The sequence below is a fragment of the Leopardus geoffroyi genome, chromosome C3 (genome assembly GCF_018350155.1).
Source record: "Leopardus geoffroyi isolate Oge1 chromosome C3, O.geoffroyi_Oge1_pat1.0, whole genome shotgun sequence".
NCBI classification, from domain to species: domain Eukaryota; kingdom Metazoa; phylum Chordata; class Mammalia; order Carnivora; family Felidae; genus Leopardus; species Leopardus geoffroyi.
The window spans coordinates 31,775,322-31,803,246 of record NC_059338.1 but is presented as its reverse complement, the minus strand read 5'-3'; the positions used below and the strand labels follow the sequence as shown (position 1 = coordinate 31,803,246).

The 27,925-nt window shown below is 36.8% G+C and overlaps 1 protein-coding gene and 1 non-coding gene across 6 annotated transcripts in view; both read left to right on the top strand.

Moving 5' to 3' along the window:
* The window catches only part of PTPRC (protein tyrosine phosphatase receptor type C), a 124,668-nt gene that overhangs the window by 53,297 nt on the left and 43,446 nt on the right, over window positions 1-27,925 (top strand). For 2 of the 5 annotated variants that reach the window (XM_045456642.1, XM_045456643.1), the window contains exons 3-12: window positions 4,899-4,925; window positions 8,665-8,862; window positions 11,348-11,482; window positions 14,256-14,399; window positions 15,131-15,187; window positions 16,375-16,401; window positions 18,387-18,605; window positions 20,594-20,722; window positions 22,089-22,229; window positions 27,773-27,892. In XM_045456642.1, the coding sequence (XP_045312598.1) occupies window positions 4,899-4,925; window positions 8,665-8,862; window positions 11,348-11,482; window positions 14,256-14,399; window positions 15,131-15,187; window positions 16,375-16,401; window positions 18,387-18,605; window positions 20,594-20,722; window positions 22,089-22,229; window positions 27,773-27,892 (1,197 nt within the window). The remainder of the gene's footprint in view (window positions 1-4,898; window positions 4,926-8,664; window positions 8,863-11,347; window positions 11,483-14,255; window positions 14,400-15,130; window positions 15,188-16,374; window positions 16,402-18,386; window positions 18,606-20,593; window positions 20,723-22,088; window positions 22,230-27,772; window positions 27,893-27,925) is intronic. The other 3 variants (XM_045456645.1, XM_045456644.1, XM_045456646.1) reach the window with 3 other exon arrangements.
* LOC123587129 lies at window positions 21,741-21,904 on the top strand. The gene has a single exon (XR_006707183.1). It is a non-coding gene; the product is annotated as a U1 spliceosomal RNA (small nuclear RNA).

Here is a 27,925-nt window from a genome sequence, read left to right as displayed (position 1 = left end):
AGATTTTGTGACTATGAGAATAAATTTAGTCTTCTATTGCGTCTAAACTGTGATGCTGGACTTGGAATTTTCTTTCAAAGAGATAAAAGACTGTGTATGTGTGTGTGATACTCTATAAAGAAAATGAAATAAACCTTAAAATAAGCTACAAGATTTCAAAATAGCCTGAAAATCACTCAGTGGAGGACTTTAGAATCAGATTCTGAGCTAAAGGGGTATAATGGAAAACGTACGTTCAATCTGAGAAGCCTTTATGGGAAGTAAGCATGAAAGGAAAATGTGATCCATTTTTAGATATATGTTATTTGCCATGGATGTTAAATTTTGTTGCATTGAAGATTAAAGGATTTGGGGAAATGTTGAATGGGGCCATGATTAGAACAGAAATACATAGATGGAGATACACATATAGAAATAAGTTGTTTTTCTGTTTCCAAGCTATGGAAGTCTCTTCACAGATAAACACGGGGTCTGTGCGTTATAGTACTTTCGTTTGCTGTTACTGTAGTTTGGTTGACTTCCCTGTCAAAATAATATTCTTTAGTAAATTAAATCGGCACACTTCTGATTTTTCTCCAATATTTGTCTATACCATACATAGAGCATCTATCCAGAAAACTATAATTTACTGCAAATGTCTATATTTAGGGTCAAGTTTATTTTAGCATTTGTAACATTATTAGTCATGTATTCTGTAGTCCAATACTGATTAAGAGGTTTTTTTATTTAGCCTATGGGCTTTTAATAAATATCAATCTCTGCGTAGCCTAAAGCATTGGCTAAAAGAATTTTCATGTTGAAAAGTCAGGTGTAGAGGAAAAGCGATAAGGATAAATTAATGAGGAAAGCTGGAAGCCTGAGGATTGACAGCAATGTCTGCAGAGTCAGACAGGCTCAGGTTCAAGTCTGGGCTAGCATATAGCAGCCTTGCGAACTTAGCCAAGACACTTGACTTTTCTAATTTCTTAGGGTGTTGTGATCCTTAAGAGAGAAAATACAAGCAACAGGCTTCCTACAGTGCCTCATACACCATGAACACTCAATACATATTAGCAATTAATAACAATAAATATCATTTCTGAATTATTCTCTTAAAAAGACACATCTGTAGAAATTGTCTTCTCCATTTTGGTAATTTACCATTTTCTAAACTTGAATTAAAATACTATACACCACGTATTGTCTTCAAAACATTCATTGCTTTTGTACCAGTTAGAATTAAATTAATATCTCTGGGGAATTTAACATGCACGTGGACTGATGAAGAGTCTACTGTTTGGAACATTTCTAGCATATTTACTCTAGTATTCATGGTTCTTATGTTAAAAAAAGAAAGCTTCCTTATTATCCCAATATTCCTTTTCCATTTCCATAATGAATATGTGACAAATCGCAATTCCTTTTTATAACATATTTTATACCATTTATGCTACATGTTTTGGCGGTAACAAACTAATAAATGAGAACAACAGAGTATAATGGTCTGTGGAGTTAGTGATGGGTCTATTAAAGGCAACATTAAGATTCCTCTTTTTTCTGTCATCAAATCTATTTGATTTCTCTTCTGTATTTATTGATCTGATGACTTCCGTCACTCTCAGGAAAAAATTCAATCTCTTTTCGTGGCCTATAAGGCTTGCTCTTGGCTCTTCTCCCAAAGGTGTTTTCATCAGATCTGTTTGATTTCTCCCTTGCATTTACACATGCTTAAACCCATTCAACAATTACTTATCTACCACTTACTATATGCAAGACTCTTAGCTACATAGCTTCAGCTGCTTCGCTTCCTCCTCATATTGTGTAATTCTTGCTGATCTCCAATGGAAGGAATTTTAATTATTAATCCTAATCAAGTTCAACTATGACTTAAATGTCTTTGCAGACTACTGGATCTCTCTCTCTCTCTCTCTTTCTCTCTCTCTCTCTTTATCTTGCAAACCATTGGAGCTATATATATATGTAGATATCTATCTGTATCTATACATCTTACAGTTTGTAATTCTTCCTAGGGCAAAGGACCATACCTGTTACATGTTCAAACCCAGCACCTAATATCAAGTTAGCAAAACAATAAATAGTTTTAAACTTAACTAAATCAAGTTAATTTGCTTGAAGTTCCAAGGAATTAGGTGTTTATATTGAGAAGGGACATATCAAAATAGTTTTACATTTTTTTAACGTTTATTTATTTTTGAGAGACAGAGAGAGACAGACTGTGAGTGGGGGAGGGGCAGAGAGAGAGAGGGAGACACAGACTCCAAAGCAGGCTCCAGGCTCTGACCTGTCAGCACAGAGCCCCACACAGGGCTTGACCTCACGAACTGCGAGATCATGAAGTGAGCCGAAGTCAGGCGCTCAACCGACTGAGCCACCCAGGCGCCCTCAAGATAGTTTTAGATATTTAAAAACTTACATACTTCTTAGATATAAAAAAGAGGTGTATTATATGAAATGTGTTTATACACTCAAACTAACTCGAATATTTTCAATGTGGCAATATGCTAAATTCTTTACAATTATCATGACAGTTATTTCTTCTTTCACTCAAAACATAAGAGCTGTTAATCACTCCTATAGTAATGTTTTTTATTTTACCTATTGCTTCTTTTGCAAATTGACACAATTCTAAGAACTTAATTTAGAAGGAAATAAAATAAATGAGAAGAGAGAGAAAGCTACTAACAGGAAAATAAAAATAATATTAAAAAATCAAAACATGATTTTATATGGGATAGAAAGATAAAAGCTGATTAAACAAGAGGAGGGACAAAAATCCAAATCATGTACATTAAAAACAATACTTAAGTATGAATGATTAAGAAAAAGTGGAGAACTATAATGAGAAAATAAGAAAATATTTGATGCAGTATATGTTTTAATAATATATATTTTAATAATTACATATTTATATATAATACATACAATAATATAAAATACAAAAATACTATTTATATCAAGGAATAAACCAGAGAATGTCACTGAAGAAACTGGGTCCTACCCATCTGATGGCCCTCCTGAGGGGAGACAAGTTTTTCAGATCAGTTTATCCTCAAAAAATAAAATCTCAAAGCAGGAAGCTGTCTTAAATATTAACCAACCCTTTCTTTTATCTGATTCTTGATTCTTTTTCACATCAGTTGACTGTCATTTGGGAAAGGATTTTATGATCTTTTTCACGGTCATTTACTAAGAGTGAAACATGTCTCACTGCAGACTGAATCTAGTTCCCATCATGGCAATAAAACCGACCTTTCCAACATTCCCACAAGCTCAGGTGATAAATCTCATTTTATTTGATTTCATTAATTTCCTTCTTGAAACACCCTTTATTGGTAACTCTTGTTGACTTCATTTTCCCTCCTACATAGAAGATTAGGTCACCTAATCTTAGGCCCTCTCCTTGAATGCTTACTCAACTTCAGAATTCTATCCTGAACGCTCCTTTTGTATAACTGGGGGACCTCCTTCACCGTCATAGCTACAATACCCATCTATATGTTGATCCAAAGCCTCAACCCAGAGAGATATCCTGAGCTGCCAACCTCCACCTCCAAATATTACTAAACATTTTTACATAGAAGTTTCAAGAATATCAAATTTTCCTGTCTCTTCTGCTTTTCTTCTTTAGCTTAGTGAAAGCTTCTACAATCTACCTACTACAATTGCCTAGTATGTTAAACTATCAACCTGAATGCTTTCCGTATTATTCATTCTCTGCCTTTCTTACTTCTAACGATTTACAAAGTCTTGATGACTACTTCCAAAGTGTTTCACAGATTTTTTTCTTGCTTTTTTTTTTTTTTTGGTACCATTTTCCTCATGTAGAACATCATCTTTCTCATACGCTTTTATTTTAGTCTCCTGATGTTCCTGTCCCCAACTTTGCCTTCTGATAATCTATTTTCAATTTTACAACAAGGTCAATCGAAAATTGAAATGCTTCTTCAATAGTCCTCCCCTTAAACACCTTCTTCTGATGGCTGTCTAAAGCCTGTAGGACAAATCTCAACTTCTTATTCCTCTAGGACTGAGCTAGCTGTCCATAATCCTTTAGGTCACACCTTAAATGTATCCAAGAAACCCTCTCTGTCACCTTCTCTACCAGTTGGACACCAACCCTGGAAGTCTAAATTGGGTGATCCCTCTATAAGCTTTTTCTTTTTAATTTTTAAAAATTTATTTGAGAGACAGTGAGTGCAAGTTGGGGAGAGGGGCAGAGGGAGAGACAGAGAGAATCTTAAGTAGGTTCCATGCTCAGTGCAGACCCCGATGTTGGGCTCAATCCCAGGATCCTGGAATCATGACTTGAGCTGAAATCAGGAGTCGAATGCTTAACTGACTGACTAAGCCACCCAGGTGCCCCAATCCAAGCTGTGCTGCGACAGCACATTCTATCTCATTGGTCATTACACTGTAAGATTTTTCTTTCTTTCTTTCTTTTTTTTTTTGGGGGGGGGTCTGTATCTTACACTGAACTGAGCTCCTTGGGGGCAGGAAATGTCTCTACCTTGGTCAAATTATATCGCTAGTATGTGGCATATAGCACACAGTAGGCACTCAATAAATAATCATTATCTAAATAAATGAATGCATATGGGGAAAAAGTCCAAAGTCTTTTATAGGCTTGAGATTAATTCTAATAGCTCTCCTTTATTCTATTACTTTTTTATTTTACCTGAGAAGTCAAAAACTAATACCATAGCTTTAACACACTTGGACATTGTAAACATGACCTTAAGAGAAGGAATGTAGTTTCAGTGGTAAAAGGTACTGAAAATTGCCCGTCTGTGAATGTTAACTAACACAGAGATGATGTATATATGGAAATTCAACTTATATTTACATATGTATTATGAAATTTGAAGTTTTCTAATAGATGTTTGTTTTCCTTTTTTCAGGAGAAGACAATACTCTTTCCAGTCCTGGTAAGAATTAATATTTTCATTTTACTTATTTTATTATTTTGTTGCAAAGTTTATATATTTAATGTTGATAGAGTTTTCTATTATTGTCTAGTAAAATCATTTTACAAGGACAAATGTTATAATTATGAATTATTTCTTGAATTGTGAAAATGTTTTTGACACTTTCTTGTTCTTAATATTCCTGCTTATAACACATAAATTTTGTTAACTACTTGAATATATTATTGTGTATAAGTTATAGCTTTTCTTAAACTTGACAATAAATTGCATAGCAGGATTCCAATCTCTTTTTAAATTTTAACATTGCAAATAATTCAAGTTAGGTCGCAAAACCTTATAGTCAAAAATTGGTTAAAGAATTATCTGAGAAATTAGAATTCTAAACATATTATATATGTATATATACAAATACATATGTGTATATACATATATATAAAAGAAAAGCTTTGAGAGTAGTAAGATATTTTATAATAATCATGTTCAAATTCTATTGTCACAATGGAATTAATAGTCTTAATGAGTATTCTAATCCTGAGACCAATTACATTTAAACAATGAAGATGTTAAAAATAAATTCATACATATTATATGCAAAAATAAGAGAGAAACGTACATTTCATGTGGTTAAAAATAAGTTATATCACTTAAATGTTAGTGTTACGTAAAATATATTACTGATTTCCTGATTCATCATACAGTTGAAGTATGCATTGAGAAGGTAAGTAAAGCCACTAAGACAATTCTGACTTAATCATTTTAATGCACAGTTCTAGTTAGGTACATTCAAAATGTTCTGCAAATTGAGTTATTAAAGGAATTATTTTTGTAAATAAATGAAAATTCATTCCAAACTATGGAAACAAGGAAGCATGTGAATACTAACAAAATGCTTTTGAATCTGCATAAGAAGCACATTCTCTTATTTTTTAAAACATGTAATATTGGAATTTTACAGTTGGATAGTATGGTAGAGAAGCTTTATAAACACATGAAAGTCATTAAGGTATAGCAACTGTGATTGGTTTATGCCAGCTACTCTCATGCATTTTAGCATTTCCACCTTTTACAAACGATTAAGTTCATTCCAACCATATAAACTGGTTATTGTTGCAGGAGGGGATTAGGAATGGGGTAGAATAGGGGGTGAATGTTTAAAATGCTAGACGACTTACCACCTTATTGAGAGAGTTTCCATTATCCTTGCACTGTTATAAAATGATGGATGACACATCCAAATGATGACATCAGGTAAGTCAAAATAGTGACCCCAAATGCTAATGAGAATGGCTTCCTGCAAATATCAACAAGAACGTGATCAGTGGAAACCAGTAGTATCTCCAAAGTGAAGATGAAGGCCAATGTAGAATTGGCAATTGGAGCATTTTTTCTCATCCTGAATTAAAGTCCTATTTATTGAACCAGGGGATGTGCAGTGAGCTTAAGATGTGTGCAAGAATATTAAGGCTTCTAGGTAGGAGGGTAGTTTTCTGAATACCGTTTTTTCATAGACCTTGGACTGAATTTACTTGATGATATATAATCTTTAGGAATGCTACTCTTCAACAAAGCATAACACTATTATGCAAGGTATTTGGAGTGGTTTTCCTTCTAGTCTTTTTGTAATTCAAATCTAAAAGATAAGTGGGAGTGGGTGATAAAAGGAAAATGTCGCATTTCTCTCAGAGCACAGGGGATCATTGGAATCCTGCCAAAACCAAAGATAGGTTAACCTAAAAACAACAAACTAATAATTGTTCACGTCTATAATGATGGAAGTATATTAATGTTATTGCACATAATTTTAAGCTCCCTCCCCCTCTCCCTTTCATCTTCTCAATCTCTGTCCCTATCTTTCTTCTTCCTGTCTTTGCCTCCACCCTTGTCCCTTCTTTTATTCAACAAAGAGCAGGTGAGAGAATAAGTCCAGTAGGATTTAGGATTTTACACTGAAGACAGGAAGGGGTGACTTGTCTATCACTTTGCTAGATATGTTGACGTGTATCTCGGGTAGAGGTTTGTTAGTAAATATGTTGCTTTGTGTGTTATTAGGTCATGAAATTCTAGAGACTGAAAATTTTTGTTGGAAAATAACAACTGTAACAAATGTACTGAAATTACTTTGGATTTCAGTAACCACAGAAGAGTTCTACATTATTTTATGTGCTTGTCATTGGGGCAGTTCAATAAGGCTTGGATGTATTTTATTTGTATTTAGTAAACGCTGATTTCATTTTACCTTCAACAATAATGAATGAAGCTAGGACTTCTCTGTGCCCTTTCTACTTCCATTTTCTTAATTCCCCATTCAGTAATCTTTTAATTTCAGTTCTTAAATCTTATCACTTCTAATCTTTTCCAGTTTCTCCCATTCTCGTTCTCCTCCCATTTTCTCTTACTCACTCTTGGGCCATTTTCTCTTACTCTTGTTGAACTGAATTGTTAAAGTACTTGTGTGCTATCATTTGTTGTTGTTGTTGTTGTTGTTGTTAATTAAACACTGAAAAACATAACATTTGACTATTCGTAGAAATGAATATATGTTAAACACAGAAAATCCAGAAAAAAAAAAACCACATCTTTATAACCTCAATATCCAGAGATCATCACAATGTGTTGGTTTATTATTTTTTTAAACAATTTTGGTGTATTTCTCCCCACTCTTCTATAAAGAAATACACCTTCTGAGTAAGAGAACACAAAAAATTTAAAGGCCTTTAATACACAGTGCTAATGTGCCCTGCAGAAGCTTTTATCAGTTGTAGGCCTCTATCAACTATGGGTTCCCTAATTCAGGGCTACTTGTCACACTGTTATTTTTTCTTCTGAAGTGAATTGAAACCATGGAAAATGTTGTTGCAATATCTCAAATTGTGTTTCTTATATTATCACAAAGTTGAAACCATTTTGTAGACTTGGGCATTGTGTATCTGTTTGAGAATTTTGTTTCCCTGTCTTGTGTCCAATCTTTGCTTTGTTTTTGATTTGCTAAAAAGTAATCAGTGTAGGGGTGCCTGGTTGGCTCTGTCAGTAAAGCCTGCAACTCTTGATCTCGGGGTTGTAAGTTCAAGCCTCACTCACGTTGGGTACAGAGATCACTTAAAAATAAAATTGTAAAAGAGAAAATCAGTGTGTACCTAGAACTTTTATTTTTCATTTTTTGTTTTCCTGGAAACACTAGTCCTCTTAATAATCCCCTTTAAACTTTATCTTTCTCTAGTGCTCATTGATAAGCCTTTTTCTTTTCTTTTCTTTCTTTTCTTTTCTTTTTTTTTTCTTTTTTTTTTTTTTTTTTTTTTTTTTTTTTTTTTTTTTTTTTACAATTTCTGTTAATTGATTTTCTTTATGTGTGTGCTCCGTCCTTCTGAACCCAACTGCTTTGGACAGTTAAGAAACCAGCAATCCAAAGGGAAGAAGGCAGGGAATAGCTGCTTTCAACTTTATTTCCCCATTTATATCTTTAGCCACTATATCTAAGTCTATATACCTCTGTATGCATCTATCTATCTATCTATCTATCTATGTGTACATATGAATATGTATTTGGTAAAATATACATACTACCACACGCTGTATATCATCTCTGTATGTTGTGTGTGCATTTACACACATATATGTATATATATTTATATACACACTGTAATGGACTGGGGAGTTAGTTAACTCAGATGAGTATATGTTGCAGGATATGATTCATGTATTTATTTTGTTTTCCTTTTTCCATCTCCCATGAATACAATAGGACTGAACTCAACAGAAAAGCCCAGTGTTCTGGCTCCAAGCGACCCCTTACCTGCCCGCACCATTGCATTCTCACTTACAAGCATCTCTGAAAGAGAATATAACTCCTCAGAGACCACGCCTACTCTTAGTCCAGACAAGCCTTCAACTGAAGACTTCCTGCGCTCTTCGAATAATGCTTATACTCTTAATGTGACAGGTCGGCACAGAGGTGTTAATTAACTGAAATGAGTTTAGGAGAACTTGTCTTCCTTTTTGAATCTGAAAGTTATCAGAACTGTTTTTCTTTAAAATACGTGTGCAGTTTCTACAAATGTGGTTTTATTCAAGCATGTAAAGTGTAGAACATCCAGGCGTTCATGCAATTTTGACTGACCAAAGTAGTGAAGGCAAGTTGTTGAGGAGCTGATGGACAGGGAGGGAGGGAAGCCCCAGCAAGTAAGGCTGGTGGGGAGGGGGAGGGGAGTTTCTCCAGTAGCCACTGAACTGCATGTGCTGTGTCATCGCCACTGTTCTGCTCACTTGGGTTTTCTGCAGTGCCAGCCGGGTCAGAACCCAGCATTTCAGCGCTTTGTCAGTCTTGCCCTCCCTGGCTGTAATTCCAAAGTAGGATTTTTCTTTGTTGAACTCCACAATCTCAATACCAGAAATTACTGGAGATAAACAACTTATTTTTGAAAAACCACACCGAGGATCAATAATCCAGCTTTGCTGTTTGAATTTCCTCCAGGGATATTGGCATTAAAAAAAATTAATCAAGGTTGTGGGTCTTAGGGCGGAATTGAAGGGAATGTGGCCACATTCATAACAGTGATGTGGGAGGTATTTTTTACCAGTGAAGACCACTGATGCTTTTCAGAATCCCAATAAATCTGTGGTTTGCTCATTCTGTATTTGATGTTAGGTCTGCCAGTGTATTTGGCACATAAATCCACCATCATGAGGGTTGTTCATGCCTTTTCTGAAATAATGTGCTATGTTGTCATTTTCTGAGGCAAACGGGTTTATAGACATTAGAGACTAAGCTATTTGCTTCACAGTGCCATTAATCTTAGTTTGAAAAACAAGTATGTTCAACACTGTCTCAGAAATTTGGTGGAGGGGTACATTGTCGTGTTTTGAATACCATATTGATGAAGTTTATTGGCCATAATAAGCAGTTAATTAAATGATAAATGCCTCCTTATGTTGATTACAGAACTGTAAATTCAATCTTTCCTCCATTTTCTCCTTCCACCTTAGCAGAGTAATGGCTAGGATCTATCTAAACATTGCAGGCATTTGAATTCATTGCCCAAAATTTTAACAAAAAGAATGTGAGGATGAGGGTGTTAATGGTTAGGTAGAACATTCCAGGGTAAACTTTTTTACTGACTGAGTGATGTCACACAGTTTTCTATTTTAAAGTTTTCACATTTAGCTTCATGTACACAAACACACACACATATAATATTCTCTATGAAGCAAAACGTGAAGAGAAAATGTTTAAAATGGAAAAGATTGGAAATAAGGATGAATAATAGTAAAATACTAACTTGATGGTGAAATTAGCTTGGAAGGTTTCTTACACCTTCAAATAAAATAAGACATTTGATCTCCCTGCAAAATAACTTTGCTCTCCGGTGATATTTCAATTCTCTACTGGGATAAAATCGTATGTGTTATTTAATTTATGTTCGCAATTGATTCGTATTGTGAAATACAATCCAATTTTCCTGCTTACCGATATACATAGGTAAAAAAAATCCCTTAATCCATGCTTCTAACAGTATAATATTTTCAAGCGTTTTCAAAATTGTTCAAAAATCATTATAATAAGCATCTGTTTGCATAACATTAAACTTAATTATGTGATATTATTTTTACAAAAATATTCTATGCAGTTGCAAAATATCAATATAGAAGTATATATAAAGTACATACTTTATGCATATATATATATATATATATAAAGTATTTACACACATACACATTGAAAATACTATTTTCCCAAATCCTGATCCTTAAAGATACCATACCATTTTATCCATGGCAGTATATCCTCCAGACTCTAGACATGTGATTCTCTGAGAGAATGTGGGTGTGTGAGCAACTGTTTCCCCACATCTTTTCCAATACTAGATATTATTAATCTTTCAAAACTCTGCCAGTATGAGAGTTAAGATATTTTATTTTAACATCAAAAAATTTCATAGTAATGAACACTTTTGCATACACTCTTTATCCATTGCGTATATTAGATGTCTGTTACATGTCTTGTCCATTTTTCTATTTTTTCTTTTTTTTTTTTTTTTTTTTTTTTACGATTTGCATACTGAGTGATTGTATACTGAGGGATTCTTTACTGATTCTGCCTACGAAGAAACACCCCAACTTTCAGTTTGTAAAGTTGAAGGAGAATCCAAAAAGCTCACAGAGACTTGGAGGTTAAAAAAAAAAAAAGCCACCTGGAAACCTGAGTCATCTATGACTTCAACAGGACCCCAGGAAGCCTCTGGGAATATGTAAATGAAGAACTCTGGTGCCACCTTTCTGCCAGGCGAACTTAAATAGAGGCAGACACACATTTTAATAGATTGGGTCATTTCACGGTTTGGTAAACAAAGATGCTGATAACGTCCTAGTATTTAAATGTTTCATCTGCAGTAGGGAAATACTGAAACGATTTCACTTTCTTACCCTAGGAGTTACACAGCCGCCTACCTTCCCCACGCACGCAGACTCGCAGGCGCCCTCTGCCGGATCTGACACGCAGACACCTAGCAGCACTGCTACCCCTCCCGCACTCACCCCTGCTCCGGGGAAGAATGACACATCAGGTTTGCCGGGCTTTTAGATTTATGCAACTGTGGAGAGAGCCTGACAGCTGCCTGTGGTTAAGAGTGGTGTCAGGGAATCCAACCACTTGTTAAACGCATAGCACTCGCTAGTTGGTGAATTCGGTATTTCATACTTTCCTGTTTATCCTTAGTTTATGAGGACACCTACCTAAGGTCCTTCTAGTACAGATGAAATAATAAAGAATGAGACTTCGCAGAATAAAGGAAAAACCTGTTCCGGAATAAATGGTTACTCAGGGTGTTCTATACGTTCTTCATATTGGGGCAAGACCCACTGCACAGTGAAAACTTTTGCTAATAATAAAGAATAGTATGTATGAAATGTTACCAATAGACTTCCAACCAATAAACAAAATCCTGAAGAGTAGATGACTTCCATTTTCAGTGAAAGCCACTAAGAAATTGTAACCACAGTTTGTTTTTTTAAAAGAATGGGAAAAAGGAAATAGATGCTTCATTTTCCCCATCCAAACATTAAGATTCAGCTTAGCATCTCTGTATGTATATAAAACAAAGCAAAATACCCCCTCCCTTATCTTTCCAAATCAGGGTTTAAGTCACTTCATGTTGACTTTTTTTTTTATCCTGAAAGACAAAAATCCACACAGACATATATAAAAATGTGATGGCTTCAATGCCTGAAAATAAAAAGATATAAATGGGAAAGCCCATGGAGCAGGCACTAAAGTGGCCTTTCTTGGAACATGAATCAAATATGGAAGTCCAACATATCAAATAGAATAATTCTGAGGTATTAAAAGTCTTCCGTTGGCACAAAAATCATTACAGGCAATGCACAAACTTAAAGTGACCTGGGAAAGAGTTGCCCTCCCTTCCCTGCCTTGTTCTGCCCACTCCAGCTACCACGAGAACTACAGTAAGACGATCTGGAACTTTTAGCAAAGCCACAGATTCAGAAGTTACAGATAAGAAGGAGCAGTAAAATAACTGAAGAGGGCTGGCCTGTAGGGGCTGGTTGTTGCAAAAACCACTCTATGTGTCCTCATGAAGAAATTCTTCCTCTCACGGTGGCTAATTCCACTAATTAAAAACTGATTAGGATTCATTAACCTGATGAAAATTGTAAAAGCAGGGGCTTTAGAACAGCATGAGGACAAGGGACTCTTAGGGGAGGCAAAGAGAACAAGCCTGTGAAAGAGAAGGAAAGAATGTGGAAGAAGGTGAAAGACAAACCCGCTGATTTTTTTAAAAAAAATTTAATGTTTTTAAATTTTATTTGAGGTGGGGGAGGAGCAGAGACAGAGAGGGAGACCAGAATCCAGTCTCCAGGCTCTGGGCTGTCAGCACAGAGCCTGACCTTGAGCTGAACTCAGGAACCCCGAGAGCACAACCTGAGCTGAAGTTGGACTATTAACCAACTGAGCCACCCAGGCGCCCCAAACCCACTGATTTTTAAAGCTCAGCAGAGGGTCATTTCTGAGTCTATTTTTTTTTTTAAGAAGAAAAATTAAACCTTGCTACCCTTCTCTGTGTTGTGTTGGAGACCTTCTCTGGGGATCCAGAACTGCAGAACTGATATTTATGTTATTCATTCTACTCTATGGTTTACTTGCATGCAGGGGAGGTAGTGGCTTTTGAAGACTGAGCTGAGAACCTAAACTCAAATTTTTGGAAGATGCCTTTTCATTGTTAATGGCTGTAGATGTGAAGTTACGGACTGTGCTCGGTTTGTAATTGGACGATGCCTGCATGCTTGTCCTGAAACCGTTTCCAGAATGTGCATGCCTGTTTCATTCTTCCGAAACCCTGAGAATCTTACAAATGCAAGACTAATCTTGTATCATTGAACTGATGATCCCAGAGACCATAACAGGGAAATAACCAAACAAGCTCAAATAAAGGCTGGTTAGCATGTCCTTTGTTTTTGCCGCGACAGCTACCGGAGTGCCAGTCCCCTAGTAGGCATCTAGTGAATACATACTGATTGCTTGTGTCGGAATTCTGGGTGTGATGTCTGCAGGAAGATGTAGCATGCCTTGGGTGCTTTGAAGCTTGGCAACGACAAGTCCTAACTAAATACTGTGCAGTTTCTTCAGCTACGACACCTAATTCTATACGCATTTGCTTAGGTTTGCTTGGAAAATAAGGAAATGGTGTCTGGATGATGCAGAAGTTCTTCGGTTCTAAACCAATTTGATCTTTTCCTGGCGAGGGCAATCAACACAGTGAAAGTAGAATTGTAACCTCCACCTGGAAAGGAAAACACCCTGAGCTCAGCAGCTGCAAAGGCAGAAGCCCATTCAGCTCTCATGTAAGAAAATTAGAGCTAGGCATCTGCACCCAGAAAGGCCTCCCCAGGGAGGTGCCCCCCAGGCAAGGTTTCCAGCACATGGCACGTTGTGCTTCCTCTTGCAACCTTCACACACCCTTTGCCACCCAGAGCGCCGCAAGCCAGCACCTCACTCTGTCACTTGGGTGCATTTTCGCCATCACTAAAGCATCCCTTGGTTGGAAAGCTTGGCCTCCCTGGCTTGTGCAAACCAGCTGTCTCCTCAGGTGCCAAATATTTTACAAGTGGTGTTCTGATTACAAAGCTGCCTAGGCGTTGAGTTGCACGATGTGAAACTTCTGCAGGCCTGGCTGGTGTTCATTCAGTTTTGCAGAACACAGACAGCTACGTGCTCCATCGTTGCTTGGCCTAAGCCTTGATGCTCTGTTTACGCTGAATGTCTGGCCATTGCCCTTCTGTGGCGAAAACGGATGACTGTGATGATGGCCTTTCTGATTGCAGGTTTTCCAGGAGGGACGATTCCACCCAGCACCTTCCCTGCAGACATAGCTTTCAAACCAGTAGCGACCCTCAGCCCCGCATTCAGCAGCTCTGCTGCCCCACCCTCACTCATCTCCAGCATCACCACCAAAGATAACTCCTCAGGTTTGCCCGCGGTGCTCTAGGGGTTTTGAGTTGGGGGTAATGAACTGGAAATTTGAGACCTGAATGAAGTTCTTTTACGTATTTCATACCAAATGTTATTTGCAGCGACGTTTCACATACTGATATCAAATGAGCCAAAATAAACTTGCCAGTAAGCTTTGTTTCTGGGCGTGCTTCATTTTGTTATTCATATCATGAAAGTTCAGGATATAGCTCTGGGGTCCAATCCAGTCCGGTTAACTTTCTGGCTGACTTTAGCACAAGCTGCTAATAGTTTTTGGGTGATGCTTTTCCCTTCTGTAAAAATAGATATTGTAATATTCATTTTAGGGGATGGATGTGAGGACCAAATATGTAAAATGCCTGGGAAGCAGTGAGTATTTAAAAAGAATAAGTGGGATCCTTATTAGTAATTAAAATAAGGAAGTTATTGAAGGAGAAAGGAGTAGTTTGAGGAAGATTGCACATCAGGTAAGAATTACACCAACGAATGAACAGCTTCTCTCAACTTACTGAATGTCAAGCTCTAATTATTGGAACTATTGGTTATCTTAAAGGGCCATTGGTAGGTCGATAAGGCTTTGGCTCACTTTCCTGTTTTGACAAGGAGCAAGTGTCAAGTCCAGTGATTCAGTTAGGAGAGAAAGAAAGTACCGTTGCTAAAGAGTTTTTCCCTTGCCCTTCATTATGACAAACTCACTAACTTTTATTCTCTGTTCATTTCCTTGCAGATCAGAGTCTTACGTCCACGTCACCCTCGACAAGCATTATGACTGCTTCCGCAACAGGTGACAATCTTACCCTCAGCCATGCAGTCATACCACTACCATGTACCTGGGATGTGCTCGTACAAGGGTCTTCCATTTGCTCTCTCGGGGGGCCCTTTTTTTGAGAAGTTCAATTGAGTATTCGAATGATGGGGGCTGTGGAATGGCAGTTAGTCTTACAACACATATTTTAGCTGTGCAATAGCTGGTGAGATCAGGGCATAATGTTACTGTGATATCTTTTCATATCATTATGACACCCCCCAAGGGTTGTGCGCTTTATGCAAAGGCATAGAAAAACGACCAAAAATACTATGACTTCTTTCTCTCAGAGTGGGCTTAGCTATTAGCATGAAAAAGAACAAGTCTATCCACGGGACTCCCCGTTCCAAGTGGCGAATGGCAGAGGATTGAGTGCAGAGCTCCAGTCATGTGGCATGGACCATGCCAGCAGAGGCAAGAGATCTGAACGGACCCAGCAATTGGTGGTGGCAGTCAGTGGACTGGCCATGGCAGAGCGGGCAAGCCCATGGTCCTCTCCCAAATTCTTCCAACTCAAAGACTGGATTGGCAAGATCTCTTGGCACATTCCCACCCATTCTTCAGTTAAATACAAATATGCTTCCCCCACGATATGTTTCAATTTGTTGAAAGAGCCATTCACTACGCTGGATCCACTATAGGTGCAAAGAACTTACACAAGTTAAACTAGAGAGTGAAGCCGCCTTTGCCTATTTTCTGATTTTTTTTTTCAACAAACGTGTCAGCTGAAATCTCTAGGGGTTATAATGATATAAATCTATTTTGAGAGTAATCAAGGGGAGGAGGACCTTTACACGTTTTTAGGTACGTGAATGGTTAGCCAAGTCACCACGCCATAATCAAATGTGTGCTGGAAAAAACCTCAACATTATTATTATTATTATCATTATTACCATCATGTTTATTGGGTTAAACTCATGAAAATGTCTTACAGAACTAGCTCATTAGTTTATCACATTTGAAGTTTTGAGATTAAAGCATTATACCAAGCACTGTGTTGTACATTGTACAAAACCTTGTGTTGTATGTTAAAACTAATTCACAGACTTTCCAATTTATGAAGTTGAAAACATTGTAAACCTCCTCACCCCAAATGACCATAGATAGCAGAGATGTTGTAAATGAAATTTTAATAATTTGCTTTCCCTCTTTTTTTTCTATTACAGTTCCTACTACACCTAAGCAATCATGTGGTAAGTTTGTTAATTTGGAGGCAGCATATATCACTTTAGAATAGCATTTTCCTTATCTGCTTCTTCATTCCAACCTCCAGGAGCCACTAACAAGCTGGACTCACTGGCTCCCATTTCCCCGCAATGATTAGTTCCAAATCTTAAGAGCCTGTGTCCTTCAGAGGCAAGAAACTTTGATGTGATATTCAGACATAAGTTTTGAGCACCAGAATTAATAATTACTAGCTAAACAACTTTGGTGAAGCCACTTAACTTCAGCTTGAGTGTGTGTGAAGTGGAAAATACCAAACTTGCTTTGGGGTGGCAGGAGTTAAGGATGCGTTGTAACAATAAATGTGAAATGTGGAGAATGTCTTCAAGGCTTATCAAGTACAAGAATCTGTTTTTGTCCCTGTCTCTCTGTCCTTCTGTCTTGCCAGGGTTTGGCTCAAAGCAGATGTTTGAGAATAGCTTGTACAACCCTCTTTGCACGTTCCTACTCTCTTCCCAGTGAAAGTAGTCATTCATGGTCAGGGCTTAACCCTCCGCACATTGCTAAATCTCACCACCGAAGTCTCAGCCTTCAGTAGCTGTCCATGGGTTATAATGTAAAGATCAGCCTTCATATGTTTGCTTAATTAATATGGTCTTTTATGATCACATTCCTCTTGTGTTATTGCCTCTTGACACTCTTCACTTAACTGATAGGAAACTACTTACAGTTTCCTAAACACATAATGTTTACATCATGCGTCCGTGTTCTCTCCTGCTCTTCCTCTCCACTTAGAATTCCTCTCTATCCTCATCCAGCACCCCCGTTCCCTCCATCTATTTTTCTATGTCCTGCTCATATTTCCAAATACAAACTGAGTCACCCACCTCCTCTGAGAGCCTCTCCTATCCTTACACTCTGACTAGATTTCTCACTACTTTCCTCCCTTATTATTTTGTACACATTCTTATTTTAGGGGATTGCTCGTCTGCAGTCACCCGTCTATGTCGGTCTCCACTTTAGACTCTACATTTCTAAAAGCCGATGGTTTGTATTCTTAGTGCTTGGGGCAGTGTCTCAAACATAATAAGGGCTTAATAATGTTCATTGGAATGAAAGTGAGGGACAAATTAGTATTTGTTGAAAAGATATTTTTTACCATTCAGCAATGTTTTTTAAAGAAAGAAGGGAATGCAACATAGCGCTAAGGAGAGGTACTTAGGAGGGTTCGTTATCAATAATTCTACCTAGGTAAAGGAATAATGAGGCCTGTGCCCCCTGAATTAATGTTCCACAAATTTGGAGAAACAGGTAATCAACAACTGCATTTTAGGAAGTAAGGGAAATGATAAAGCAAGAAGAAATTCATCAGATGTTTCATTCGTGTATCATTTCAACCAGTAATTCAAGCAAGTGTGCCCCTGCTAATGACAGGTTTTATGTAATGACTTGGGTTTATGGTGGTGTTCAAAATACACTGGCCTAGGGGCGCCTGGGTGGCGCAGTCGGTTAAGCGTCTGACTTCAGCCAGGTCACGATCTCGCGGTCCGTGAGTTCGAGCCCCGTGTCGGGCTCTGGGCTGATGGCTCAGAGCCTGGAGCCTGTTTCCGATTCTGTGTCTCCCTCTCTCTCTGCCCCTCCCCCGTTCATGCTCTGTCTCTCTCTGTCCCAGAAATAAATAAACGTTGAAAAAAAAAATTCAAAATACACTGGCCTTTGTGTCATAAAACATATAGTCGAGTTAGGGAGATAAGACATTAATCTATTAATCATCCAAGTATAAACTTAAAAGCTGAGGTCCTTGATAGGCAGTCGATGTAAAGGGAATTTTGAAAAAATAATCATGGACACACCTGATGTGTTTTTTCTTTCTTTTTTTTTTTTTTTATGTTTCTGGGGACATTTTGTTAGATATTTGATACTTTTGAAAATCTATGTTAAAGTGCTTGCATTTGATGTAAGCTTATTCTGAAAAATTTTTAAAAAGGGAATCCACATTTTTATTTTCTTTCAGATGAGAAATATAAAGTTATCAGTGTGAAATATCGTTATGACTATGGAAATAATTCATTTATAGCAAAACTAAATGTTAGCGATGATGTGACGTGTGAAAATGCCATATGTGAAATGAATGAGATCCGTAACCTACCAGCATGTGAAAATAAGAATGTTATTATCAGTCATACTTCTTGTGATCCTCCATATAAAATTATAGAATTGGACGTACCACCAGGTAAGTATAAATTGGTTTCTATTTGTATATTTACAAAAGAATACAAATCCACGTGTATTTCATTCTAGTGGGTGAAGGAATCTGTCTGGTAAATGAACAGGGGTGAGGGGAAAGATGTCAGCTGGACGCTAGTGGGCGAACCTTCTGTTCTTCTAACCCAGTGAAATTAGGAGTTCATAAGCCTTCTTTATCCCTTACTCCCTCCCTATACTCCTTTTACAGAGTGTTTCAAGTAGATTAGGTACGACTTATCCCACTGTGGATAAGTGATTACCTATAAGCTTTCTTCCCCCTCCGTACTTAGTTCAAGTCATTAAATATAGATGTGCACATATTTATTCTTCTAGATACAAGTGTGTCTGGAGTATATTGGGGTAAACCCCAAAGTCAAGGATTTGATGTTTGTGGAAAGAGCAAAACTACGTTCACACACAAAAAAAGAGAGTTATAATCATGTTAAGGTGATCAAGCCACTTCTGCCGGCTCACCTACTGCTGAGAAGGGGAAGGGGGTAAGGGTATCAAGCCCCCTACACCGAAGAATATAACAAAATGCATTTTGGAAAAGGGATTCAGGAACTGTGTACATTTGTCTACTCTTTCACATCACATAATAATTCAAGAACACATTTAAATAGGTTGAAGTTTGCTTCCGTATCTTGGCTATTGCAAATAATTCTGCTTTAAACATAGGGATGCATGTATCCCTTTGAATTAATGTTCTTGTACTGTTTGGGGAAATATCCATCCGGGAGATTGCTGGATTATAAAGTAGTTTTATCGTTAACTTTTTGAGGAAGGGTCATACTGTTTTCCACAATGTCTGCATCCCTACCAACAGTGCGTGAGGGGTCCTTTTTCTCCACCAACCCCTGTTGTTTTTTGGGTTGTTGATTTTAGCCATTCTGATGGTGTGAGATGATAGCTCTTGTAGTTTTGATTCACATTTCCCTGATGATAAGTGATGATGAGCATCTTTTCATGTGTCTGTTGGCCATCTGCCTGTTTTCTTTGGACAAATGTCTGTTAAAGTGTTCTGCCCCTTTTTAAACTGGATTATTTGTGTTTGGGGTGTTGACTTGTATAAGTTCTCTATATATTTTGGATACTAACCCTTCATCAGATATGTCATTTGCAACGGCATGGATACAGCTAGAGGGTACAAAGTGAAATGAAATAGTTAAATACCATATGACTTCACTCACATGTGGAATTTGAGAAACAAAATGAACAAAGGGAAAAATAAGAGAGAGACAGGGAGAGAACAAGAAACAGACTCTTAGCGATAAAGAACAAACTAAAGGCTAGCAGAGTGGAAGGGGATGGGGAGATGGGTTGAAGAGGTGGTTAGGGATTAAGGACTTCACTTGTGTTGAGCACAGGGTGATGTATGGAAGTGTTGAACTACTATATTATACACTTGAAACTAATATTACACTGTACGTTAACTAACTGGAATGAAAAGTTTAAAAAGTAGGCTAAATTTTGGTATTTTTGGAAAAATGTCATGTAACTTATTCATTTTCTCCAAATATTACTGAAATAAATTATCATTTAGAAACAGAAAATGACAATTTAAAAACCGTATTCTCCAAGACAGGACCCCCATACTCTAATAATCATTTAATAAAAAAAATCACAGAGTAAATTAAAAAGTGGAAGATATAAGTAAGAACAAATGAAGTCAGTGTTTTAAAATGTGCAAAAAAATGCAATTTCATCTAGAAATTTGCTTGGGTCCCATTTTTTAAAGGTAAGATAAATTCTAAATAAAATGCTGCCAATTAAATGCTTTCCAAAATGTGTGATGTTAAAAAAAGAATAAGCTATATAATTGAGGCATGTTAAACCCCGAGTTATTGGAGTTTTTCAGAACTTTCAAAACTAAATGCTCTCAAAGACTATATCACAAATTCAGAGACTTTAATTGAACATATGGCACACATTATGAATCATTAATCATCTGTTTCTATATCTTCTTTTTGACAGATCCTGAAAGTTTCTATTTGAAAACTTGTACAGAGCCAACAAAAGCTAATACTTCTATTTGTTTAAGACTGGAAAAAAGGGAAAACTTTACTTGTGATGAAAAAAAGATTACACACGTACTTAATTGTGGTGAGAATATAGCTTTGATTGGAATATTTTTATGGTAGAAAGTTGTTCTAGATATTATCTATTCTTTCCTTCCTTCCTTCCTTCCTTCCTTCCTTCCTTCCTTCCTTCCCTCCCTCCCTTCCTCTTGCTTTCCTTCCTTCTTTCTCTCCCTCTCTCTCTCGTCTTCCCCCCACTCTTCCCCTTCCTCTACCTTCCTTCACCCCCTTTTGGTCTATGGTTTTATGGAGTCAAAACATTGTATTGTCTATACCACTCAAATTCACAAAATAGACAAATACTTTCCCCCAAAATAATCTTTGAAATAGCAAAAGTCAATTAATTTATAAGAATTTTCTTGGCAACTGTTATACACAAGGCATTGTTGAAAAGGTTATCAGGGAAGGGTGCCATAGAAAACATAGGACACACATACTGTTAGAATAAAAAGAAAAGCAAACGTAAGATCATGTGACTCAAGAGTTTATGTATGTGGTCAACCCTCCATCAACAAAATTCATGGACAATCTCAAGAACATTTACATGAAAGAAAAGTGGGAAAAACACAATCAGTGCCTTTAGGAATATGGGTTTGGGCTCATATGGGGGACAATAATTGAGATACCAGTTCTTTTTAATAATTAATGAATTAATGTTTTTTTCTTTTTATTTGAATTTGTTAAAGTAGAAACTCTCCCTTGATGTAAAGCCATTTGGTAAGCCGTATTTGGCAAGGCAAACAGACACACACACACACACACACACACACACACACTACACAAAGGATGAAGTATGACACTCATTGCAATCATCATGTTGTAACGAAGCTTCATAGCTATGATACAAGCGGTATGAGGAAAGCAAGAACAGATTTATAATGAAATGATGATAAAGTAATGGTGTACTTAAAATATCTATTAGGCAAAGGCTAACTCAGGTGGATTCTTAGTTTCTGAACAGAGAACTCATTCCATCAGTGAAATTAGAGACACTCTCAAATTCAGTTAGACTTTTTAATATTTTCTTTAAAATCGAGTGTGGTGTACTTATCTGGCAGGGGAGATACGACGATCATGAAGGGGGTTTTCCCAGGGTGAGTTTTATCCATTGCACTCCAGATGCACTGACCCCTGCATCTTCCTCAAATGTGGGTAACTCGAATGCATAATTTGTGGTAGTGGGGGACTGAGTTTGCACTTTCCTCTGGAAAAAAAATTGAGTGTGGCAAAATCATGCATTATTATAGTAGTCTTTAGTATCTTACTTATTTCCTATTTGCTAAAGTTTTCAATCTAATAGATATTTATTACAGATGTGAAATCTAAAGAGAGAGTTAAATATGATTATTGTATTCGTACATGTACTGATACATGATACTTATTTCTTTCAGCTAACTTTTCTTTATCTAATAAGACCGAAACTTATTTGGAACCCCTTTCACCTAAACAAAATTATTCCTGTAATTTAAAAGTATTGTATGGTGCCAATGAGTTTCTGAACAAAAATGAAACCTTTGAAACAGATGTTGGAAGTGAGTATATCACTTACATGTATATGTAAAATTTCTTCTTATGTTCTTACAATTCTTTGAGAATGAAAGAAAATGATGTTGTAGATTTGGAGAAAGGGTTTCAGAAAGTGGATATGTATCAACTTTTAAAGTAGAATTTCAAAAATGGATGATAGAAGATCCAAACCTTTGACAAGTTTTTTTGTTTGTTTGTCTGTTTGGTTTGGTTTTTTTGTTTTTTTAAACTGCAAATTCTAGGCCATCATGAGCTTATGGTGGACACAAAACTGAGGTACATGAAATGGTTTGTTCACTTACTTTCCATTTCTTCCTGCAGCCATGTTCCTTTCTTGGTGCGTCCTGCACCCTCTGCCCCTCTAGCAAACCCTGCCTTTGATAGAAGTGGGTACATGGCTATGAAAACACAGTGGAGCATCTAAGTATTGGTGGCGATATGATAATTAGTGTTACTAAAATGCAAGCAATATAAACAATAACAAGACTATAATAGCTAATGACAATTAGAAAGATCCATTTTGGAAAATAATAGCTTTTGGGAGATGGGGGGCGGGGACGGAAAGGAAGTGAAAAGTCCTAAAATTCCACTCTTATTCAGTGGAAGGAGGGAGATTCCAGTCTAGAGTCTGCTAGGAAAAGTATGTTAATTATGTGTATGACAATTTATGAGTAACCACCAAAGAAAGAAGGGCAGAGAGAGGAGGAATGCAAGGCAGTACAGCCACTTTGGAAGATGTTTTGGTGGTTTCGACAGAACGAAACATACACTTACCTTACAATCTAGCCATCACACTCCTTGGTACTTACTCAAATACTTATGTCAAATACTTACTTGGTACTTATGTCCACACAAAAACCTGCACAGGCATGTTTATGGCACCTTCATAATTTTTCCAAAACTTGGAGGCAACCAAGATGTCCTTCAGTAGGTGGATGGACAGTACAACCAGACAACTGGAATATTATTGAGCACTAAAAAGAAATGAGCTATCAAGCCATGAAAAGACACGAAGGAACTTTAAATGCTAATTACTAAGTGAAAGGAAGACAGTCTGGAAAAGCTACATACTGTATGCTTCCAACTATATGATATTCTGAAAAAGCCAAACTATGGAAGCAGTTAAAAGATCAGTGGCTGCCAGGATGAGGTGGGGAGGGTGAAATAAACAGAACACAGAGGATCTGGGGGACAATAAAAACACTGTGTATGGTACCACAATTATGGCTACATGTCATAAGATACATTTTCTCAAACCTGTAGAATACATGACATAAAGAGTGAGCCCTAATATGAACTATAGACTCTGGCAGATAATGATGTGTCAGTGTAGGTTCATCACTTGTAAACCCTGGTGGGGGACGCTGGTAATGAGGGTGCTATGCGTGGGCAAAGGCAGGGGAATATGAGAAATCTCTCTACCTTCCCCTCAATTTTGCTGTGAACCTAAAAATGCTCTAAAAAAGTAAGTCTTTAATAATCATAATCATAATCATAAATCATGAAATAAGATTTATCCCAATAATGTAAGAATCCTCCAACCTTAGAAAATAGCAATTAAACCATTTTACATACCATTTACTTCAGGAAAGGGGGAATTTTTGCAAGACCATTGCAACAGAAGTTACATTCTTTTTTTTGTTTAATGTTTATTTATTTTTGAGAGAGAGACAGAGACAGGGGATGAGCAGGGGTGGGGGGGAACAGAAAGACAGGGAGACACAGAATCTGAAACAGGCTCCAGACTCTGAGCTGTCAGCACAGAGCCTGACACGGGGCTTGAACCCACGAACTGTGAGATCATGACATGAACCGAAGTTGGAGGCTCAAAACAGCTGAGCCACCCAGGTGCCTCAAGAAGCTACATTCTTAAAAACAAGACAAAAGACTTTGTTAATTCACCTACTATATGACCCACCCACTTAAAGTATATAATTCATTGTTTTTTTAAATATATTAAGAGTTGTGCAATCATCACCAGAATCAACTTTAGAACATTTTCGTCACACCAAAAAGAAACCCCATATCTATTAGCAGGGTGTTCTCATTTCTCTCCTGCTTTCCACACCTACACAGTTACCAATCAACTTTCTACTTCAATAGATTTTCCTATTCTGGATATTTCATATAAATGGAATTGTATAATACACTGTCTTTAGTGACTGGCTTCTTTCACTTAGTATAATGTTTTCAGGGTGCTTCCATGTTGCAAAATGTATCAATGTTTCAGTTTTTTTTTTATTGCCTGATAATAGTCCATCGTATGGATATACCTTATTTTGTTTGTTCATCCGTTGATTAGTTTTTTCCACTTTTTTGGTCATTATGAATAATGCTGCTATGAACATTCATTTAAGAGTTTTGTGTATACATATGTTTTCATTACTCTTGTGTTCATACCTAGGATTAGAACGTGGGGATCATATGACAACCTTACGTTTTGCATTTTGAAGAACAGCCAATCTGTTTTCCAAACTGGCTGCATCACTTTATTTGTTTGTTTGTTTGTTTGTTTATATTAATATGAAATTGATTGTCAAATTGGTTTCCATACAACACCCAGTGCTCCTCCCAACAAGTGCCCTCCTCCATGCCCATCATCCACCCTTGCTTCCCTCCCACCCCCCATCAACCCTCAGTTTATTCTCAGTTTTTAAGAGCCTCTTGTGGTTTGGCTCCCTCCCTCTCTGTTTTTTTTTCCCCTTCCCCTCCCCCATAGTCTTCTGTTAAGTTTCTCAGGATCCACATAAGAGTGGAAACATATGGTATCTGTCTTTCTCTGTATGACTTATTTCACTTAGCATAACACTCTCCAGTTCCATCCACGTTGCTACAAAAGGCCACATTTCATTCTTTCTCATTGCCACGTAGTATTACATTGCGTATATAAACCACAATTTCTTTATCCATTCATCAGTTGATGGACAATTTCTACAAAGAAGCCTAACTGGATTTTTTTTTTTTTAAAGAGAGAGAGAAAGAGCACGTGACTGGGGAAGTGGAGTGGAGGAGAGACAGAAAGACTTAAGCAGGCTCCACACTCGGCATGGAGCCTGATGCAGGCCCCACATCCCTGGGATAGTGACCTGAGCTAAAATCAAGAGTTGGATACTCAAACGACAGAGCCACCCAGGCTGAAGCCAGTTAGGATTCTGATAGGGGTTGCAATGAACCTGTAAAAATCACTTTGGGGAGTAATATCATCTCAACAATGTTAGCCTTCCAGTCCATGAATACGGGATGTCTTCCCATTTGTTTTCCTTAATTTATTAAACAAATTTTTTTTTGTAGTTTTTAGTCAACAAGTTTTGTACTTCTTTTATTAAATTTATTTTCAGTTTTAAATTTATTCTGTGGTAGTATTTTCTTAATTTCATTTTCAGATTGGTTATTGCCAGTATACAGGCATACAATTAATTCTCTGTATTGATCTTGTAGTCAGCCACATTACTGAACTTGTTTGTTAATGACAATCTTATAGAATTTTTGATAGAACATACTAAAGTTATTCTAAATTTCATATGGAAGGAGTTAGCTAAAGACCAAGGGAACTGCCTAAAACTGCCTTCCAAAAACCCTCCAAAACAAAATCACAAGAAGAAAAATAAAATTACATTAAAACTATGTCCCCAGCATACCTAGAAAAATTTAATACTTTTTGAATATTAAGTACTAAAATCTTTGCAATTCTTATAAATCAATGTAACAAAATAGAAATCCTAGGGGGGGACATACATATATTTTTGTAAAAGTATAAAGGCAATTCAGTGGGGGAAAGGCTATTTTTTTTTCAATAAATGATCCAGGTACCCCTATAGAAGAAAAGATGAACATTCAGTCTTTACCTCTCAATAAAAATAAAAATTAACTCAGTGATTTACAGGCCTAAACACTGAGATTAGAACTATAAAATGTATAGACAAAGACATTAGAAAGTCTTTGCTACTTTGGTGTAGGAAAAGGTTTCTTAAGACACATAAAACAAGAATTTTGTAAATTTTATAAATTAGACTTCATCAAAATTGACTGTTCTCTTCAAATAAAGCCATTAAGGAAATAAAAAAAAAATCAAGCCATACATTACAGGAAAATATCCACAATTAATTTTCAACAAAAGAAGTTTCTCCAGAATGTATCAGGAACTCTCCCAAATACAAAATAAGACATCAAGTAACCAAATTAAAAATAGGCAAATATTTTGAACATTTGCTTCAAAAAAGAAGATATGCAAATGGTCAATAAGCATATATAAAGATGCTCAATGTCATTAGCCAACCAGGAAATGAAAATTTAAACAACTATGAGTGGTGCCTGGGTGGTTCTGTAGGTTAAGTGTCTGACTTTGGCTCAGGTCATGATCTCCAGCTTGTGAGTTCGAGCCCCCCCCGCACGTTGGGCTCTTGTGCTGACAGCTGGGAGCCTGGAGCTTGCTTCTGATTCTGTGTCTTTGTCTCTCTCTGCCCCTCCCCTGCTCACACTCTGTCTCTCTCTCTCAAAAATAAATAAACATTAAAAAAAATTAAACAAACAACTATGAGAGGATGATGACATTACACACCCGCTAAAATGGCTAACGTCAAAATAACCAACAATACTATTTGTGAATGTAAAGTAATAACTCAGATATTTTACTCTAAGTATTTATCAAAGAGAAAAAAAAAAAAAACATCTCTACAGAAAGACTCCTACACAAAGATTCATAGCAGATTCACTCCTAGTAGCCGAAAGTCTGGAAACAGTCCCAATGTCCCATCAACACTTAAACGAATAGATAAAATGTGGTGGATCCTTACAGTGGAATACTACTCATGAAGTAAAAGAACTAAGTACTGACACATGCAACAACATAATTGAATATCTAGAACATTATATTGAGTGCAGTGTGATAGACATACAAAAGTACTATTTGATTTTATCTATGTGAAGTGGGTGAAGAAACAAATTGAATCTATAGTAACAGAGAAAAGTTCAGAGGGGGCTTAGGGTTGGGCAAAGAGGCTGAGTTGCCTGGGAAGTGACACAGAAGAAATTGGGGGGGGATGATAGAGATGTTCTAGAGCTTGATTGTGGTGGTGGTTATGTAGATGCATATGCTTGTCAGAAGTGATAATTTTACCTCAAATTGGTGTGTTTTAATGTAAATTACACCTCATAAATTGATTTAAGCATTTATTACGTTCTTCATCTCAAGTTGGAAGTTTCCAAATAATGACAGTTAAGTTTATCAGTACTACCGATGACAGATTTTCAGCACAGTGAAATCTAGGAATTCCAAGGTAGATGAACAATAATACTATATCTGAGAGGAAGAGGATATTCGCAGATATTTTAGGTCAGTGGAATACTTGGGCTCCATAGTGCCACTGTAGAGTGACATTTCCTATGTTAAGCGACCTCTAAAGCAAATTTAATGAGACTAGATGTCTTTCTTTTAATTGCATAATTAACTCATAATTAAAATGTGACTGTTGATAATCATAATTATACAAAGGATGTTTTTCCACGTATTATTTTTCATATTTCATATTTCATTCTTATTTTTTAACAGGTCCAAAAGCACCTCCAAATATTACATGCAAGCCTACAAGCTCAACAGAAGGAATGATCACCTGGGAAAGCCCTGAAGATTATTTTGATAATTATGTTCTTTGTTCGCTGCCTGCTTCAGGTAATTTGTGTACGATTTAATTCCATGTCAGGA